Source organism: Panthera tigris, chromosome X (genome assembly GCF_018350195.1).
Source record: "Panthera tigris isolate Pti1 chromosome X, P.tigris_Pti1_mat1.1, whole genome shotgun sequence".
Taxonomy (NCBI): Eukaryota; Metazoa; Chordata; class Mammalia; order Carnivora; family Felidae; genus Panthera; species Panthera tigris.
The window spans coordinates 96,109,597-96,128,235 of NC_056677.1; the positions used below are offsets into that span (position 1 = coordinate 96,109,597).

General features: G+C 41.1%; 1 protein-coding gene across 6 annotated transcripts in view; it reads right to left on the reverse strand.

The window, feature by feature from the left end:
- Positions 1–2,260: 2,260 nt before the first annotated feature.
- The window catches only part of KLHL13 (kelch like family member 13), a 199,812-nt gene continuing 183,433 nt past the window's right edge, over positions 2,261–18,639 (reverse strand). For all 6 annotated transcript variants that reach the window (XM_042974024.1, XM_042974023.1, XM_042974025.1 and 3 more), the window contains 3 exons: positions 13,368–14,163; positions 6,448–6,561; positions 2,261–3,860 (listed from right to left, as the gene is read on the reverse strand). In XM_042974024.1, the coding sequence (XP_042829958.1) occupies positions 3,373–3,860; positions 6,448–6,561; positions 13,368–14,163 (1,398 nt within the window). In that variant the 3' untranslated portion in view covers positions 2,261–3,372. The remainder of the gene's footprint in view (positions 3,861–6,447; positions 6,562–13,367; positions 14,164–18,639) is intronic.

The following is an 18,639-nucleotide window of genomic DNA, read 5'->3' on the forward strand; positions in this document are numbered from 1 at the left end:
TCTCTGCCCCTCCCCCGTTCATGCTCTGTCTCTGTCTCAAAAATAAATAAACGTTAAAAAAAAAATTAAAAAAAAAAACAAACCAAGAGTTGGATGCTTGACTGACTGAGCTACCTGGGTGCCCCTATTTACTCTGATTTTAAATGACAACTGGGTAAAAAAACAATAGTCTATTTAGCAGTAATCACCTTGACATGGGGGGAGATAAATATTTTTCTTCCCACTTGTATTTCCCAATTGGTCTATATTTTGCACGTTACGACTACCCAAATAGTTTACTTTTTAAAATTTATTTTTATTTTCTTATTTTAGAGAGAGGGAGAACGAACAACGGGGGGGCGGGGGAGGGGCAAAGGGAGAGAGAGACCTTCAAGCAGGCCCCACCCTCAGTGTGGAGCCCGACGGGGGAGGCGGGGGGGCTCCATCCCACGACCCTGGGATCATGACCTGGGCAGACATCAGGAGTTGGACGCTCCACCGACTGAGCCACCCAGGCGCCCCCAAAAGGGTTTTTACATACGGCATTATTTGACCAATTTAAAATTCCCTTAATCCTCGTGAACTTGCCTCACATTTCCTTTCTCCCTTGCCCAGCCAAAGAGCTATCTGATGTGGAAGGAACTAAACCTGAGGTTTGGCAGCCCGCAAATGAAAAACAAACGGCGGGCACAGGAGCCAAGAATACAATTAGAGGCGATGCCAACTTTCCACCCAAGAAAGTCTGCTCACTGTTCATGGGGGGAAAAAAAAAAACACAAAAGACTTTGAACGCGGGGGGGGGGGGGGGGGGGGGGAGAGGGGCGCAAGGTCACATGGTCGAAGTAATGAAATAAAACACTCCTTAATTGTCCTGTGGAGCACCCTCTCAGGGCTAAGGTGAGGGAATTATTTTAGCAACCCGCAAAGAAACATTACACACTTACATATTTCCCTAAGTCCCTATAGTAATATTAGACGGGAAAGAGTTTCCGGTCCTAAGTTTTACTCGTCAGGACCAAGCCTGGTTATCGCGTGCATTTTTCGAAGTTCCAGAAATAGGCAAAGTAGATTTTTTTACTCATCTTTCCCACCCTACTGATGTTGACCAAGAAGGAAAATCATGAACCTTTTGAGATGCAATGCATTCTAGAACTCCTTTTTCCAGATCAAGAGCCTGAGAAAGGCAAGGGTGAGAAACGGTGTTTTGTAAAGCACGTTATTTATTTTTTTTGATAAAGACAAATAGTTAATTCGCTGGGAAGGAAAATGTGTAATCATTTACCAGCTGTTGGGATGGTTTAATAACAGCGCTGTGTGACATTAATCACCCTATTCCCTTCCTTCTGGGCACGCAGCTACCTGATATTTCCTTGCCCCCCCCCCTTTGGGTTTATATGTGACCATGGGACTGACTTCCGGCCAGGAGAATGTGGGTGAAAGTGCCGGATGCCTCTTGCAAGCCTGGCCCTTCCAGCCCTCATACCTGCAAGGCTCCGTTTTCCTTCCGTTGACTGGACAGGACTCCAAGGACGTGGAGACGAGAAGAGGCGACAAGATGCCAAGGATCGTTGCTGTTTAGAGGAGAGCCTCCGGACCAGGAACCCCGCCCCGCACTGGATTGTGGCAGGACCGTGACTCCGTCCTGCACACGCCCCCATCTTTAGGCAGGTGGGAGCTATATGCCAATGGATAAATGAGCTCCGCTGACAAGCACAGGACTGAAATCACCTGACCCCTGAAGAGGCGAAGACCTCGGCACTGCTGATTCCTCACTGGTGAAAAAAGCTGGTGACACCCTCGTTGCTCGGGGACTAGCTCCAAATTTTTGGTTCCGACCGAATCTGGTCATTGGCAGATACGGTAAGAAAAGATCATGCGTGTGGCCCTAACCTAATCTTCAAACAATCATCTCCCCATTGTTCCTTTACAATCCTAGGTCAAGAACAAATCTCTTAGGTCATTTTACATGATGTCTTCTCCTTAGGCAACACGGATCTTCTCCAAGATCAGGGAAACTGGCCTCAGAAATTTCCCTGCTCTTATGGTGGGAATGAAGAGGGGCCGATTCACATCTTAGGTGAACTAATTCCACAAAGACAACCAGCAATGAGTTTTGGCCAATGAGGTTAGACCTGGTCAGGTTACTTTCTTCCCTGAATAGAAGCCATTCGCATTAATCCACACCGTTCAGTGCTCTCGGCTCCGCTGAACCTTGCCGCACCCAAAGCAAGAAAATTAACAGAAGTCAAATCAGACAATAACAGGACGCCTGAGACCAACATGACATTAAATGCTTTTTTATTGAACAAAAAGAGATAAAACATGGAAGTTGAGATCACTGAGCAAAAGCAGCTCGCCAGGTGAAGCTGCTACATTTTGTGCTAAATAACCTTATGAATCGAGAGTATACAGAACACATGATACGTAAGTTACCTCAACAGCCAAGGAGAAGGTGTCGATTCGGAAGGAAAAATTTGGTCTTGTGACAAATGGAGTTGCTCCAAATTTCTAGCCCTTATCCACCTAAATTCAGTATGCACTGAATTCCCATTCTCATGGAAGCTGCTTTTTGGAAGAAATTTAAAAAGGCTTTTGCACGTTGATCTGACGCGCCGTTCGATGTTTAAAATTTTGTGTCCATACACACTTTAGAAACCCCGAACCCTTGTTTCTAAGTACAGGGGTCGTGCTGTTTTTTTTTTTGTTTGTTTGGTTTGGTTTGGTTTGGTTTGATCGATACTGGTGAATTACAGTTACGATTTCTCCTGTGTGTCTAACAAACTTTCTATGTTCTCAGTGCACCCACACAGACAGGTGGGTTGACAGATATGTCAGAAATACTTTATGAAAAGAGGGAGGGAGCTCATGCGAGTTGGCGACCTTTCGCTATTGTCTCCTGGTGGGGCGAGCCGCCTCCCTTTGACACGTCACAAAGATGAAAGCGAAAACTTTTTACTTTGAAGCCTAGTTATTAGCACAGTTGTAGTCACTACAATCCACCTGCAAGTTGGTTTATGGGGCTTTCTAATAGGAGATGATAAATACCTCACACCCAGTACACGGCATCAAGAAAGTACTGAAGAAACATTTTATAGACAATACCTTGGTGGGTTCTTTTTTTTTGTGGTTTTGTGGTTTTTGGGTTTTTTTTTTTTTTTTTTGTATGTTAAACATCAGCTTCAATGGGATACATTTCCAGAATGGTTTTGTTACCACTTTATAAACACTCTAAGCCAAACGAACAGCACAAATAACATCAAGGTTGTCTTTTTTCCAATATCGGTATCGATTACTGGAGGCTAATCCTAACACACTACGAAAGGGGGGCAAAAGAAGAGAATTCATGACACGTTGCAAAGATAGGACTACAGCATCTTAGCTGGAGGGATGATCTTACGGTGCAGAAAGAGGGGACTCTCTAGAAGGTGATGGTGTGGTTTCTTCGGGGGGGAAAACCGTGAGCGTACAAGCTCGGATGCCACCAAGGGACTCCGGGAGATCAAAAACCTTATGCCATTCATCTTTATCTGGGTCGTATTTCTGCACGATCTCCACCATGCAACGGTTATTCCAGGAATACCCACCAACCACGTAGATTTTATTTTCAAAGACAGCGACCCCAACATCGCTCTGCCCCCTTAGCATGGCAGCAATTGGGGTCCACTGGTCAAGGATCGGTGAGTAGTATTCACAGCTCAGGACATCGTCGTAATCGCTCGTTCCTCGGAAGTGATTGCCACCAATGACGTAGAGCCTCTCGCCCACCGTACACATGCAATGCAGACCTCTGACAGTGGTCATTGGCGCCTTCTGGATCCATTTGTCAGTATCAGGGTCGAAGCACATCAGCTCCTTTTGGAAAGTATCATGAGTAATTCCTCCTAAAGAATGAAAGTAGGCATGAGGTAGACAGAGAATTCTAAAAAAGCACAAGTAAATAAAAGGCTACCACAGATAATGAACTTGTGGCCGCACAGTGTGACACTTTACAGCTTATCGGTAAGCCATCTTCAGATTCTTTTTTTTTTTTTTTTTTAACATTTATTTATTTTTGAGACAGAGAGAGACAGAGCATGAACGGGGGAGGGGCAGAGAGAGAGGGAGACACAGAATCGGAAGCAAGCTCCAGGCTCCGAGCCATCAGCCCAGAGCCCGACGCGGGGCTCGAACTCACGGACCTCGAGATCGTGACCTGAGCTGAAGTCGGCCGCTTAACAGACTGAGCCACCCAGGCGCCCCGCCATCTTCAGATTCTTAAAGAACCACAAACTAGCTTATATTATTGCAAGGACGTTCTCAAGCAGAGACCCATGGACTTTATGAGGCTTTACTACATGAAAATATATTTGGGCCACTTTTGGAGAGCTGGGTCTGCAGTAAATCGCAGCTATGAAGCAGGCATGCCCCGGGAGCTGAGCACTGGGCTGGGGGGCGTGTTAAATTCCAGTTGCCCATTTCCTCACTTGCCACATAAGAACGGCTACCCTTGTAATCTCGTTAGCATTGGGACTTTGAAGTCAAACAAATCAAAATGCTCCTTTGCAAGGTGGATGGTATTATGCAAACACACAAGCATGTAACAATACTCGGAATTGGGTTTTTTTGGTAGAGTTCCTGCCTGGTGGGGTGAGGAAGGTAATCTCATCGTTATCAGCATGGACATTTGGAGAATTAGAATGCTGAACGCGTACGGAATTTCATATGTACAGCAGTTTGTTGTTGACCTGGTGAGTCTGTATCGTCTACAAAGGACGTTCGTAGGTCACTTATAAATCAGCCTCTACAATGAAAGTACCAGACTCTATGTTCTGCAGATTAGGGAGAGGGCTAAACAAATTTTCATCCATGTCAATCAAAACTCTACTATCTGGTGGCCAGATGGCAATCATTGTTTTCTTTCTGCTTTTTAACTTTTTTTTTTTCTCCTGTACTTTACAGAATTCTCTGGAAGCAAAACAGCATTTTTTTTTTTTTTTTTTTTTTTTTTTTTTTTTTTTTTTGGTTTGAGGATCAGCTATGGTTACGATCCTATTCTTGACTGGTAAGGTCGTTTCCGCAATACACGTTAGCTATGGCAGAGTACCACTAGAACCATTCGATGCCATTTTTTTTTTTATTTTTTTTTAATGTTTTTTATTTATTTTTGAGACAGAGAGACAGAGCATGAGCAGGGGAGGGTCAGAGAGAGAGGGAGACACAGAATCCGAAACAGGCTCCAGGCTCTGAGCGGTCAGCACAGAGCCCGACGTGGGGCTCGAACTCACGGACCGCAAGATCATGACCTGAGCCGAAGTTGGCCGCTTAGCCGACTGAGCCACCCAGGCGCCGCCCATTTTTTTTTTTTTTTATCCCAAGAGGATTTGGAGCTCTCATTATAATGGCATAGCATCTACACACATAAAATAGGTAGGGGGTGTAAATCATTGAGTAGCGGAGCATATGATTTCCTGGATGGCTCTCGCAATATAAGACATGCCGTAGTTGCTCATAAATTTAACACCAGAAACCTGCCAATCACACACTCCAGGCCTTTCACTGATCCTTCCTGATTACATATTTCATAAGGCAGCAGCGTTCAGAGACGCCGACCACAAACATCACCTTAACGCCTCTGTTCTCTAATAGTGTAGCTGCTGGCCTGGCATGGGCAGGCTCTCGGGATGGGAAGAAAGTGGCAAAAGTCGACCATGTCAGGGCCAGACGAGAAGAAGCTGCCTACCAAAGTAAAATGTCAACACCCGAGGTGAGCGTTACGTTAAAATGAGACTCCTTTCTAAATTCGACATAGGGACGATTTCAACACCAACAGTTTGAGAATGAAAGTTGTTACTGGAGCAACTTGTAGCTGTTTTAGGATTTGTTATCAGAAAAATATAAGTGCACGTCGCCAACATATAGGTAATCGGCACAGAATTATTCACGCAAGGACATCACAGTAGAATCCCATGATAATGCTGAAGAAAAGGGAAAAACACATTATCGGGTGCACTAAATGACAGAATGAACATCATTATGCATTATAGGTACATCAGAAGCAAGTTTTGCACAGTACAGCTTGCATGTTATGCAATGATATATTTCATCATAGAGTTTAGCTAAATGTAAAATCAAAATGAATTAAGTATCGCTACGGAGAATACGAACGGGGGTTGTTAGAGTACAGGCTTTATTAGAGAGAGTAGGGAGTATGGGGACTGGAAGGCAAGCTGGGGAAGCTGAATGCTTTCCAATTTCTTCAAAGTCGGGTATTTACAGCAGGACTATTTTGCTCTTAGTCTTATGACCTTATAAAATACCAAAGGCATCTATATGCAAATACAAACACACAACAGATCTTTTCAAATAAACATGAATTATACTTCGATTATCCATTTGTTCTGGATTATTTTTATATACTATATGGAAAGATGGTGACATGGTTAAAAGTGTTTGTGTTATGTTAATTGCATCTGCATTAGAATTGTTTACCTGAAATATACATCACTCCTCCATATACGGTTCCAGCATGGCCATAGTGGGGCTCACTCATTTTGGCAACGTAGGTCCACTCATTTGTTCTTGGATTGTAACACTCGACTGTGGCTGTTGTTCAGGGGGGGGAAAAAAAAGAACAGACAAGGAAATCGTGTATGAGTTCAAATTTAGCAATTCATTCTTTTTCCTTTTAAGTTGAATAATAAGAATATTTAAACAACCGATCCATATTTCTTATAGGTATGAGATACCCTTCGGGGACCTCTTTTTTTTACTCATTGAGATTGTATTACTGAGATGAACCATGAATACATTTTACATTAGATACTTATGTAATAATCTAACACATTTCTGTCGCTGCAGAAATTGCTAGGATTTCTTTGCTTCTAGTCACTTGTTACATCTTTATAATTTGACATGTCTCCCATTTCCTTCCTCTAAATATGTGGAAGATGAGAAAATCATAAGGGAGGAAAAAAAGCCAGTTCTTGGCCCCCCTGCTGATCCACCATCTAGGAAACAAAGGTTAATAGATAGGGAGCAAAATTTGAAGTTCAGAACGAACATGTATGCACACTGCCCAGTGTATGTTCTGGCTACCTATTGCTTTATTTTATATCCCGACTACAAAATAGACACTGACAATAATTTTTCTACATTTATACATTAAAGCCAATATGTGCACATATCCAATATCATTGTAGCCAGTAATGCTTTTATTGGAAGATGACTGGAGACATAATACGAAGTTAAGATTTTTATCAGGGGCGCTTCCTTTCAGTAATAAATTTATTATCTTTAACATAAAGTGTTTCGGAGAAGCGGCCTCAACTTATTTAAATATCAATCTGTTATAGCCTCAAGAACAGACCAATCACGGTCCAGACAGATAGAAAACGTGATCCCTTTTAAAAGGCAGAAAGAAATGGGGCTGTTACGAGGACTCTGGTCAAAAACACCAAGTCTAGGGTGCCTGGGTGGCTCAGTACAGCAGGCAACTCTGGATCTCAGGGTGGTGAGTTCGAGCCCCACGTGGGGTGTAGAGATTACTTAAATAAGTAAAAGTTAAAAAAAAGAAGTCCAAGAAAACAGCAGCGCCTGGGTGGCTCAGTTGGTTAAGCATCCAACCTTTGGTTTTGGCTCAGGTCATGATCTCCTGGTTTCGTGAGTTCGAGCCCCAACAAACAAATAAAAAACTTGAAAATTTTATATAATTTATTACAGACGCTGCCAGTTGCCAACCCAACTGCTTGCCTCCCCCGACGCTGCTTTTTTCTCAGGAACAGAACCACAACACCGCTCACGGAAGCACTATGCTAAACTCAAAATTCAAATTAGCGGGTTCCCTTGAAGCTGGAGTTGACCACATACGTGATGGAGTACTGGAATACCGAACTGATGAATCATCCTTTGAACAAGATTTCCTTTTTAAAACACATTTTGTTTAGTTCATTCATTTCTTCCGAGAGACAGTGTGCAAGCAAGCAGGGGAGGGGTGGAGGGAGGGAGGGAGAGAGAGGGAGAGAGAGAGAGAAGGAGAGAATCCCAAGCAGGCTCCCTGCTATCAGCGCAGAGCCCGACGCGAGGCTTGAACTCATGAATCGTGAGATCATGACCTGAGCTGAAACCAAAAGCTTAACCGGCTGAGCCACCCAGGTGCCTGAAGATTTCCTTTATTACCAAGAAAATAACGTTAACAATAGGCCGCCCTAAATAGAAAGAGCGAGAGATTCACTTTCTACTCCATTCAACAGTTTCATTTCTTCAGCAAATTGACTATGTGAAATGCTTCTTTCTCTTCTCCAACAACTCCTACGTTACACCACTGCTCACATCCCTTTACTGATCGCCTTTTGCACTGACCTGGGCTTTACATTTTCGGTCTTATTTCAAAGGCCTTTACTCTTCCCATTTTGATCTACTCTCTTGGTAGTTTTGTTCATTGCTTCAGGCTTGGACCCTCACCAACTCTATCCCTTCTAAACCCTTCCATTAAGTAGCCAGGTCCTGCAAACTCTTTCCCCCAAAAGAGGGCTATTGCCATAACTAAGGACAAGCTAAGACTAACTGTTTACTCCGAGACTGGTTTTGACTATTTGTAGTCACCAGACGTCTTCTCTAATGTCCATTTCCATTCGCCTTTACCATGACTTTCACTTAATTGACAAGCACAATCCTACTGAACGTACGTTATTATCTCTCTCTCTCTCGCTCTACCTACAGAGGATCTAGCATATTGATTGGTATTTGGCATCAGCAAAGTAATTAATGATAGGGTTTTAGCTGATAAAAGAAAGCCATCTAATCACACATCCTAGCGGTGAAAGCGTTTTAAAAGACTTCCTGAGATCATCTTTTTCACCTATTTGATGTCAAAGACAGGTTTTACCATAGTCCTATGCTTTCTTTAATGAAAGATGCTGCCTTGAACTTGGAAATTTCTAGAGTGTAACAGTCTTTCCTTGTGTCTAATTCCATCTATTCTGATGGAGTTTCCATGAGTTTTCTCTTACTCTTTTCGGACTGGAGCTGCCAGGTGAACAGCTATTCGCTCTTCATGATTATGAAAACTTTCCCATGTAGAAAGATAACGCTGTGCTTCTGTCAGTGAATTAATTGCATTTTTCCCCTAATAGAGGTTATAAGAATCCACCTGTATTTACCAGCAGTAATAGAATAGCTATGGAATACTTCATCATCCCTCAACTTTCCGTCTTCTGGCTAAATAATCCACTTCCCTTGGCTTTCCCCATCATTTAATATTTACTGCCAACCTATAGACTTTCTCCAGGAAGAACTGGTGTCGTTCTTAGCAAAATCCATACTATTTGCTTTCAAAATAGAAGACATCTAATTAAAAGTACACACACACACAGGCCCTTATTTCTATTTTCCGTGTTCACAAGGCAGTGAGATAGAGGTTAGTGCCCAACAACCCTGACAGGGGGAGGGGGCAAGGGGTGATGCAAAACACAAAGCAGTGGTTCCATCGAGGTCGATGAGCGGGAATGGCAATGAATTAGTAAGTTCTAGAATGGGGCCAGCAAATGAGAGCCGTAAGCCAAATCCAGGATGCTGCCTGCATTTGTATGTCTCACGAGATAAAAATATGAATGGCTTTTACCTTTCTAAAGAGTTGGGGGGAAAAACATCAAAGAGAAACTACTTTGTGGCATACGAAAAATCGTGTGGAATTCCAACGTCGGGGTTCCTACATTAAGCTCTAGCGGAACAAAGCCTCACCCGTTTGCTTATAAATCGTCTGTGGTTGCTTTTGTGACAAGACAGCAGAGGTAACGAGCTGACAAGATCCTATGGCCTACAAGGCTGAAAATATTGACTTTCTGGCCCTTTACAGACTTTTGCTGACCCTTATTCTAGAGAATCATCTTCAGTGACCTGGTGGCCTGCCACTTAAATTAGAGACCTTCTCCAACTTAAGAATTACACGTAGGTTGCTTACTTCTCATAAATCATCAAAGATTCCTATTTTCTCAGGTGAGCCGACGGGAGTCCAGAATCGGTCCCAAGGGATGATGTAGAACTCGCTTGTTCTTTTTGAGATGAGGAAAGAGATTAACCCCGGATAACCACCGGATTAACGCCGGATAACAACAATGGATCCCAGACAGGGGGGTATGGTCTCCAGAATCTTAGAGTGCCAGCTGGCGACGGGGTGTTTAATGAACAAAACTGCAAATCCGTTAAGGGATAGGGAGGCATTTGATAAATTTCAGTAACTTTATTGTGCATTTATTTGAAAAAAGAACCTAACACGTTTTCTGTTAAGTTTTTCAGTATTTCAAAGCTTGACTTATTAATATGGAACAGAAGCGCAAGATATCTGAGCTGTCATCTCTCTCTTCAGTATAGAAAACCTCAATGGAAGATCGATCTCTTGTATGACATAAATTTGGAAGATGCCAGAAATAACGGACTCCTCTTTCTCGTAAGTGACAGCTGGTCTAAGCTTCACGTCATTTCCAATTGTACCTGGTGTCACAGGAAAGCAGCATTTCTAAGGAATTATCTTTCCCATATGCATTAGTAGTATCTTTTAATGTACTATAGGTTTAGGTCCATACACTCCACGAAGGGATTTTAAAAAGCCAAATGCATTAAAATGATCGAAAGTGTCTTGTAAATGCTGCCCCTGGTTTCTTTTCATAATTACATATAGGCAATGGTCATTGTATATATGAAGAATAAATAATATGCCGGTACTGATGAACCTATTAATTTTTTTTTAAGATTTTATTTTTAAGGAATCTCTACCTACAGTTCTGAGACCAAGAGTCACATGCTTGGTGTGCCCGGGGGGGCTCAGTCGGTTAAGCATATGACTCCTGATTTCGACTCAGGTCATGATCTCACGGTTCGTGGGTTTGAGCCCCATGTAGGGGTCTGCACTGGCTGTGCGGAGCCTGCTTGGGATTCTCTCTGTCTCCCTCTGCTCTCTGCTCCTGCCCTGCTCTCTGTCTGTGTGTCTGTCTCTCTCTCTCACACAAAAATAAGTAAATGAACTAAAAAAAATTACTACAGACTGGCTTTGCTGGGTATGCTGACTTTAAGGAAACCAGTCCTTTTCCACAAACGTTTACTTACTTATAGATTATGGGAGGTAATGTCAAAGGAAAGACATATCATTGGCCTTTAAATGGAACTTGAGTTGTTTCTTGGTATTGAGGCTTTGGGTCTATATTATGACGATACGTGTACTTGCGAAAAATGCAGTTTATGAATTTAGATAAAGATGGGCCTAAGTTTACCAACTAGAGGGGGAATATTTTCTGGGAAGATTTAAGTCATTATCCTCAGGATGCAACTTTGGGAGATTGTGATTTTAAAGCCTAAATATAATCAAAGAGTTATTATGAATTTGGAATAGCCCATGAAAAGCAGGCTTCTTTCTTTTTTACTTTCAAACTGCAACACAGAAGGTATTTTTAATAAGAGATAGAGGGTGTGATTTCTGAAGGTCACGAGCAAGGAAGAGGCCGGTTGCCCAATGAGGATAACATGGCCAGAGCTCAGAAAAAGAAAGCCTCTAGCTTCCTGGTTTTATGTAATGATTCTCCCTGGCCCAAAGATTATAAATTCTCAGAAGAATAAGGCCTCTAATTAACACTAGGAACCATACACTGAAAACTTCCTATTGACAGGGGTGGGGACATCAGTGGGCAAGCACTATTTCCCTCGAGAAAGAGGTTTTGAGATGACCGCTGACTGCCGGGATCGAAGACCTATAATTTGTAAACTTGTAAAGATTATCCGAGACCAGTGGTTTTCCTGAGAAAGCACCAAGTCACTAGCTGCAGCTTCTGGATATTTCCAGACGCTGTAAGTGTAAAATACCAGAACAACATGAAAATAACTTGTGTGGCGTGACTGAGGAGACCTGAAATGACAATTCTACACTGAAGGATACTAATGCCTCAAATGCTTTTCAAAGTCGGATTACTGGGGGGCGCCTGGGTGGCTCAGTCGGTCAAGAGTCTGACTTTTGGTTTTGGCTCGGGGCATGACCTCACGGTTCGTGAGTTTGAGCCCCGCGTCGGGCTCTGCGTTGGCAGCAGGGAGCCTGCCTGGGATTCTCTGTCACTCTGTCTCTCCCCTACTTGTTCATGTGCTCTCTCTCACTCTCTCTCTCAAAAATAAATAAATAAACTTTAAAAATTCTGATTATTAAAATACACTGGGGAATCTGTGTGGTTCATGATAATGACACCTGAAGCCCAACCATTTGGAAAGCCTGGTCTTAGAAAAAATATCACTACGACAGCAAAAGAAGAAATCAAACTGTGGGTAGGAAAGGTCAGTGACATTAAGACATCACGAACAAGAAAGGGCTTGATAAGCTGGAAAGCGTAAGAGCTGAGAGCAGTTCTCTTTGCCTCCAATAAACAGCTTGTTCTCAAATCCATTAAGCTACTTTTTATTTCTTAGACTACAGAAGAAAAAGATTTTGATAATTACTCTCAATTTATCCAGAGCCGATGCCAACATCTTTCACTTCCCCAGCATTACAGAGCCTGGGACGCTGGTCAGCTACAAGGACTCAATTCATAACCGAATAAAAGAAGGATGGCAAAAAAGGCCAAGCAATGATGGTAATGACAGATACGTAAGGCGTGACAGTAAATGTGGTCTTCCTGACTTCTTTTTGGACAGCTATCTCATCCCAATTTCATCTAAAATTACAAAATTGATGTAGCCAAAGTACTGCTCTCTGTTCACCGTACTTGTGACCAATTTTAGATTTAGGGAGACAAAAAAGTGGCCATCAGTTTTAGCGAAGAAAGCTGTTTGGTATTTCACCAAGAGAGAATGGTTTTTGAAACGAATAGCCCCAGATCATATTACTCAAAGTAAATAAACTTTGGGTAATATCGAACTTTGTGCATTTAATTGACAAAGAAAATGACCTTACTATGTGGTCTGGGATAGGGTAACAGATTATGTAAAAGAAGAAGCAGTCACAGTGGGTCCTCTGTAGGGAAGGAGTTTAACCTGCTCACTGAAATATTATGTGGGCTTTTAAAAATGGAAAATAAGGAAACGTGCCAAACTTCTGTCTGATATTCTATCAGAATTTAAATTAGCAGAATATACTGTGCAGTTATACTGTCAAGGTGAAAACCATATATACTGCCAAATAAAATATTCTGCAACATACTGATACATTCCTAAAATATAATTTGTACCCTGGCCAACAACATACACTCGGATTAGGCATACAGATTATCTCTGCTATTTTAGGAAATGATGATAATAATACTTTAGAACACCAGTTTAAATGAAACCCTAGCTACGTCTTTGCCTTTAATTTTATGGAACTGCTTATTTTATGATTTAACAAGAATTTGGGGGTAAAGAAATTAGACTCTATGCTCAACATAAATGCGCACACTTACGCAGTTCACCAGCCGCGTTTCGCCCGCCGACTGCATACAGGTATCCTTTGAGGGCACTTAGGTGGAAGAAGGTGCGCTTTTCATTTAAAGATGCGACTTGCATCCATTTATTGTAGCGAGGATCAAATCTGAAGACTGTATCGACCGCCGTTTTCCCTTTCGTGTCATAATTACTCTGTCCGCCGACGACATAGAGGAAATTTCCAATGACGGCAATGCCATGCTGGTACCTTGGGGCATCCATGGGGGCTAAAGATTTCCATTCGTGGGCCTTTTCATCATACATGCGCAATTCCTTGCTGACAACCAGCTGCTGCCTCAGAACTCCTCCCAGTGTGACCAGATGAGTGGTGTCAGAGCGAATGGCAGTCCTGTCTGACTGCATCACTGGCTGCATATACGGCATCATTTGGTAATTGCTGGCTTCCAAAAGGAGATTCACGCACGTGTTGTCAGTTCTCATGAAATCCACGGTTTGCACATAATTAATGAGCTCCTGTGGTGTCATCAGTGGAAATCGTATGTTCTTCATTAATTTTGCAGCAAAGTCCATCCGAGGCTCTTCCAGGCGTAGCCAGCGACAGGTGGCCTTAAAGAGCTCGAGTTCAGTGCAATGCTTAAGGCTATTACTGGAAAGCACGAAGGCAAGACGCTCAAAAGGGAGTTTTAAGAACTCCCCGGTGCTCAGCAATGCGGGAAAATTCTTCAAGACAAAACTGTTGACGTATTTATCCACTTCTGTCAGATTGTAGGTGTTGGCGATCCGACCGACTTCGACACAATTGTCTAAAGTGACCTGTTGAATCAATAGACAATGTTAAGATACTTCTGTTTTCATGACACTCACATCTGGATAACAAAAATACCTGTTCTAGAATAAGACTATACTGAGAATTTTACTGTCCCTATAGATGCAAATAAAAATTGTTATCGAAATACATTAATGACCTAAAGAGAATTCACAAACCACCAATCCATTACAAAAGTGACAAAAAGAAAATTATCTACAACGCATCGACAAGAGAAAGGTTAAAAACCATGCGATCATTTCAACGGATGCAGAAAAAAGCATTTGACAAAGCACAATATCCATTCATGATAAAAACCCTCAACAATGTAGGTTTAGAGGGAACATACCTCAACATAATAAAGGCCATATATGAAAATCCCAGAGCTAACATCATACTCAATGGGGAAAAACTAAGAGCTTCTTCCCTGAGATCAAGCACAAGACAAGGATGTCTACTCTCACCACTTTTACTTAACATAGTACTGGAAGTCGTAGCCACAGTGATCAGACAAGAAAAGGAAATAAAAGGCATCCAAATTGGGAAGCAAGAAGCAAAACCTTCGATATTTGCAGAGGACATGATATTATATATGGAAAACCCGAAAGACTCCACCAAAAAACTACTAGAACTGTTGCAAAAAGCTACTAGAACTGTTCAATGAATTCAGTAAGGTTTCAGGATACAAAATCAATATACAGAAACCCACTGCATTTCCATATACCAACAATGAAGTAGCAAAAAAGAAAAGAAAAGAAAACAATCCCATTTACAATTATGCCAAGAATAATAAAATACCTAGAAATAAACTTAACCAAGGAGGTGAAAGACATGTACACTGGAAACTATAAAACACCGATGAAAAAACTGAAGATGACACAAATGGTAATATATTCCATGTTCATAGATCGCAAGAACAGATACCGTTAAAAGGTCCACACTGCACAGGGCAATCTACACATTTAATGCAATCTTTATCAAAATGCTAAGAGCATTTTTCACAGAACTAGAACAAACAATCCTAGAATTTGCATAAGACCCCAAACAGCCAAAGCAATCTTGACAAAGAAAAACGAAGCTGGAGGTATCACAATCCCAGATTTCCAGTTATCGTACAAAGCTGTAGTGATCAACACAGTGTGGTATCGGCACAAAAACGGACACGTAGATCAACAGAACAGAATAGAAAGCCCAGAAGTAAACCCGTGATTATATGGTTAATTAATCTTCGACAAAGGAGGCAAAAACATGCAATGGGAAAATGATAGTCTCTCCAACAAATGGTGTAGAGGACCCTGGAGAAGGTACATGCAAAAGGATGAAACTGGAACACTTTCTTATGCCATACACAAAAGTAACCTCAAAATGGATTAAAGACCGAAAAGTGAGACCTGAAACCATAAATATCGTAGAAGAGAGCACAGGCAGTAATTTCTCTGACATCGGCTATCGTAACATTTTTCTAGATATATCTCCTGATGCAATGGAAACACAAGCAAAAAATAAACTACTGGGACTACATCAAAATAAAAACTTCTGCGCAGCAAAGGAAACAGTCAACAAAACAAAAAGACTGAATGGGGAAGCTATTTGTGAATAAGATATCCAAAAAAGGGTTCATATCCAAAATATATAAAGAACTTACACAATTCAACACCAAGAAAACATAGATAATCTGATTTAAAACATGGGGAGAAGACACGAACAGATATTTCCTCAAAGAAGACATCCAGATGGCCAACAGACACATGAAGAAGTGCTCAACATCTGTAGCCATCAGGGAAATGCAAATTAAAACCATAAAGAGATATCACCTCAAACCCGTCAGAATGGCTAACGTCAAAAACACAAGAAGCAACAAGTGTTGGCAAGGATGTGGAGAAAAAGGAACCCTCATGCACTGTTGGCCGGAATGTAATCCGGTGCAGCCACTCTGAAAAAGAGTATGGAGGTTCCTCAGAAAATTAAAAATAGGACTACCATATGATCCAGTAGTCACACTACTGGATATTTACCCAGAGAATATGAGAACACTAATTTGAAAGGATACATGCACCCTGTTTATTGCAGCATTATTTACAACAGCCAAATTATGTAAGCAACCCAAGTGTCCATCAATAGATGAATGGATAAAGAAGATGTGGGGGGTGTGTGTGTGTGTGTGTGTGTGTGTATACACACACATATATATATACACATATACATATATCTATATGGATATACAGATATACAGATATACAATGGAATATCATTCAGCCGTAAAAAAGAATGAAATCTTGCTATCTGCAGCAACATGGATGGGTGTAGAGAGTATAAAGGTAAGCGAAATAAGTTAGTCGGAGAAAGACAAATACTGTATGATTTCACTCATATGTAGAATTTAAGAAACAAAACAAATGAACAAAGAAGTAAAGAGACAAACCAAAAAAACAGACTCGTAACTACAGAGAACAGATGGTTCCCAGAGGGGAGGTGGGCAGGGAAATGGGTGAAACAGGTGAAGGGAATTAAGAGTACGCTTATCATGATGAACCCAGAACAATGTATAGAATTGCTGAATCACTATATTGTATAACTGAAACTAATATAACACTATGTCAACTATATTGGAATTAGAATTTAAAAAAAAAGAAAAGTGGCAGACATATTTATTGACTATTGAAAAATAAGGAAAATTATCAAAATCAGTAGATTAGAAGTTACCGTGAGAAACAATGTTATAACTTGACTGTGGCCAAAAAATTCCTTTTCTCTTCTTGGAAATGTGTGTTCCCTCTCAAAAACATACTAATAAAATTCTGGCTAGATGGAAATTTTGGAAAAATAGAGGGTTATTCTATTACGGTTCATCTCAACCCATCTTCTCAGTCATGATTCCTAAAAGTAACCTTGCTAGCAAATCAATCCACAAAACAGAAAGTCTCTACTACAGGATCTCTAGATTTCTCTTTCATGTAAAGAGTCATGATTCATTACCATAATTCATTTTGATCCCTTCAAAAGTTATTGTTCCTAATAAAGGTAATCTACTAAGGCAATCATTCCTAGGGTGAAGTTATTTTCACATTATTTATGCAGAAATACAAGGAAAGGAATCATTTTCACGAGGGCTGGAACAGGTGTTGTCTCCCATCACATTTACTCATGCAGTTGTTAGTTTCTGGTGTCTGTGATGATGGCTTTGCAACATAGTTTCCCCGGGCCATTCTCTTCCTCTAGCATACTCAAGCTGTGCCTGGAGTCAAAATGAGCCCAGAGAAGTCTCCCCTGGACAGATCACAATATAGCAAAAATGGAAACTTCCAGAAAAAGGAGACAAGTGATGGAGAGGCTCGTCTTCAGCAAGAGCTCTTGCCGAAGCCTTAATAACTGGTCAGAAGGGAAAACGGGAAAATCATATCAGCAAATGTTATGCAAGGAATCAATCACTAAAATAAGCCTGCCATACAACTATCTGTGTGTGTATACAAACACACAGGCAGGTCACAGGCAAAGGACTCAAAGGTTTTCTCTTAATTTTGTCAGTGTGTGTGTTCACATATGTCACGTAAACTTCACTGACATACCTGTATTGTTACCAGATTGGCAGATGATTAAGAGAAAATTGCCTAATCCTTCTATTATCCTTTTATTTAAAAGCTGAAATGAGACTGAAATAATTACTTCTCTGCATAAAGTATCAGCCCAGCTGATACATTATCACAGAAAGCTCTAAGGTTAACACACACACACAGGAGGCTATTTTCATAGATTTATTACTCAGGAAGAATTTTAACAATTTGCTTTACAGGAATCTCCAAAAAATTTTAATTGCTTATTAAACTTAATAGCTATATATTAAAGAATACCTAAAACAGAACTGTAACACAAAAGAAGAATTAGGAAAAACAAATTAACAAATTATGGGCCTTTTGAAAGACACAGTTTAACACTGTTCAATACCTTGGATTTCCAATGTGATTAATAAAAAGTACGTTTCAATCCAATTGTAGGAGTGGCAAGTTGGCAGCTTATAAAATTTTTCATCATGTAAATGAAGTTACAGTCATTAGTCACTTGCCCAAATCACTCCGGGTGGCAGGAATTAACGTCTGGGGTAACGAATCTACTTTCTGAGTCCGGAAAGGAGTAGCCCTTCCCCAGAGCAAAGGTAATTTGCACCTTTGAACACATTTACTAGCAGGGATAAGCAAAGGTTGGTGGGAACGTAAAAATGATCCCCAAGTTTGCAGATTCTCGTCATGAGTGATAGGATTACAGATAAAAGCAACAAGAAATGGGTACTTCAAATAAGCAAAATGACGTTGTTGCTCACCAAATAGAAGTCTAAACTGATAGCCTACAAAACAAACCAAGATTAAAAAATTGAAACTGAATTAGAAATGGGATCAAGGTATTTAGTTCCTTCCCCATTTCCCGCTTCGACTTCATCCAATAAGAGAATAATTACTAAAACAACAGCATAAAAAAAAAAAAGTCTGCCT